Genomic DNA, 2,719 nt, shown 5'->3' with positions numbered 1-2,719 from the left:
TCCCGGCAACCTCAGTTCAGCGTGAAAATCTGCTCCGCGCCCGAACACTCCTTAATGTTCTTCATCGTCCTCGTTGTTCTTCCTTCCATTACCGTCTCAATCGCTTCCACATCTATCTCCACCGTTCCTCTGACTTTCGTCCTTTCTTCCATCTTTCTTTCCTTCTGCGGTATCTGAAATAAATTATCGAATATCTTATGTTTATCTCCTCTGCTTATCGCCTATGTATTCTCCTGCATTCTTCTCCTCCTCTATTTTACCATACCCTTATAGCCAATCCTTACCTTTGACACTATTCGCAATCACTTTTCTCTATATTACAGCCTTCTTTCTTTTGTCGTACTTTTCGTTACGCAGCTCGTTTTTACAGTCGCCACGTGCGTCTCTTACCTGTTCCCCTTCTTACTTTCTATCCCTTCTATCGAACTCCCGTTTTTGCCACCTGTCCGTTGCACGCGTTGCGGCGACATCGGTCTGTTCTGCCGCCTTCTATCTCTTGCTTTTGCCGTCCGTCCGTCGCACACGTTGCGGTGATACTGGTCTGTTCTGCAGTTATCACCTCCGTTGCCACTTCCTCTTCCCCAGGTTTCCCTCCTCTCCTCTCCTTCTCCGTATCTTCTCCCTCTCTACCTCTCTTCGCCTCTTTATTTTTTCCGCCATTCACTCCTCTCTTCCAACATTCCTTTGTTTTCATTTCATATCAACTCTTTGTTGTCCACCCACATTTTCTGGTAACCAATTGTTGTTTTCTTTCCTGCCTCTTTTTCTTCTTTTGCTCTCCTTATTTCCTTCTGTATCCGTCTTTCCATTTTGGTGAGGTCGTCATCCAAAAAGCTGTCATTTTTTCCCTAACTCCCTCCTCGTTCTCATTATCTCCCTTTTGACCTTCCAGTTCCTGCATTTAGCATTATCATTTTATTATTCCCGTGTCCTATTTCCTGCGCTTCCTCGATGACTACTTCTGTTTTATTTATTTCTCCTATCATCTTCTCAATCCTCTCCTTCTTTTCTGTCTCTTTTCCTCCCGTCGCCTCCTTCACAATTATATTGTTTCTCCTTCTTTTTCTCTCCGCCACTTCTAAGTTTTTTTTTATCTCTTTCCATTTCTCCATTAATACTTCACCCTTCTTTCCCTCTATTCCATTCAAGCCCGCTTTCTCGACCTTTTCCTCCAGCCTTCTCAACCCTTTCTCAATCGAGTTTCTTTGCTTTCCCCATTCCTTCTCCCTTTTTTTAAATTCCTCCTTCAACCCTTCCATTATATTTTGTATTTCCTCTTTGTCTTTTTTTCTTTCCTTTTCCTGCTCCTCCATTTTCCTTAGAATTTCCTTAAACATTTCTTCCGCCGTTATGCTCTCTTTCCTTTCTCTATCTTTTATGATCTTAGTTGGCGGCAATCTGCTCATCTTCTTTAGTTCGTTAAATTTCTCCAGTATATCCTCTTCTAATTTTGCTGTTAACTTCTCCTCGATTTCTCCTCTTTTCCTTTTCTGTATACAAGTTACTATCGAGCCTGCGCTCCCTCTCCTTATGTCTAGCCCCTCCGTTTTCATTGGCCTGCTCACTGTCACTCTTTCACGTTCTACCTCCATCTGCCACCTTCGTAACCCTCTTTCCCCTATCTCTTGTCCGCTATTCGTTATCCAGCTTTTCCTATCCTTTCCAATATCCCTAGCCCGCCTCTTTCACCGTGCTGCTCTCTTTCTATATTCCGCGTGTTCCCTGCTCGTGGCCGTTATCCTCACACCGCTTTCCCTCTCTTCACTTCACGTACTCTCTGCCAGTCCTATTTTCACTCACTGTTTCAGCACCCTTTTTCTCCTCTATTCTGTCCTTTCACGGGTTCCCTCCACTATCTCGCTAACTCTCGCTCCTCCACTTTCTCCTCCCTCCCGCGCCTCTCCGCCAGACCCCTCCTAGCCCTCCTAATCTGCCAAAATGCACTCGCCTAACCCCCACGTGCCACACTGTTTCGACCCGGAACCGGAAGTCCCGTAATTTGTGGTACTATTTCGTAGATATTTCTACAAAAAAAATAACTATTTTTACAAAAAATTAAATATTTTAACAAAAATGTACAAATTTATATTTCTAGTTAAATTTTGTAATTATTCATAGAAATTTTTTCCGTCAGGGTGACGGAGGTGCTAATTCGTGCATTTTCTGTATATTTTAAAAGGTTCTTGGCGCAACACCGATCTCTACTTCCATTTAATATCGGACATGACAATTTCCGACGTTAAGCATGGCTAATACCAGGATCATACAGAGGATTGCCCCTTTTAAAATATACAGAAAATGCACGAAATTAGCATTTCCGTCAGGAGAGGTTCACTGGCGCACAGTACAATTGCGCACGTTGCAATTGCACACAGTACTATTGGACACATAAAGTCGCGCGTCGTACAATCACGCACCGTACAATCGCGCACAGTTCGTTTGGACACATTTTATTGGCGCACAGTACAATTGGACACCGTTGTTTTTGGACACAACACATATTATTAACTTATTTAAATAAATAAACGTATGTTGCATTGGACACGGTTTTTGCGCACCGTACAATTGCGCACCGTACAATCGCGCACCGTACAATCGCGCACCGTACAATTGCGCACCATACAATCGCGCACCGTTCAATCGCGCACCGTATGTACAATCGCGCACCGTACATGTACAATCGCGCACCGTACAATCGCGCACCGTTCAATCGCGCACC

General features: G+C 43.9%; 1 protein-coding gene across 1 annotated transcript; it reads right to left on the bottom strand.

Moving 5' to 3' along the window:
- Positions 1-11: 11 nt before the first annotated feature.
- On the bottom strand, positions 12-1,592 carry LOC112452620 (UPF0329 protein ECU05_1680/ECU11_0050-like). Its single transcript, XM_025012912.1, has 2 exons — positions 1,119-1,592; positions 12-173 (listed from the first exon to the last, which is right to left on the bottom strand). The coding sequence occupies exons 1-2, from the start codon at positions 1,590-1,592 to the stop codon at positions 12-14; spliced, it is 636 nt and encodes a 211-aa protein (XP_024868680.1).
- Between the last annotated feature and the right edge of the window lie 1,127 nt (positions 1,593-2,719).

This window comes from Temnothorax curvispinosus, unplaced genomic scaffold (assembly GCF_003070985.1).
Source record: "Temnothorax curvispinosus isolate PA1 unplaced genomic scaffold, ASM307098v1 QBEX01003540.1, whole genome shotgun sequence".
NCBI classification, from domain to species: domain Eukaryota; kingdom Metazoa; phylum Arthropoda; class Insecta; order Hymenoptera; family Formicidae; genus Temnothorax; species Temnothorax curvispinosus.
This window is presented reverse-complemented; position numbering and strand designations above follow the sequence as displayed.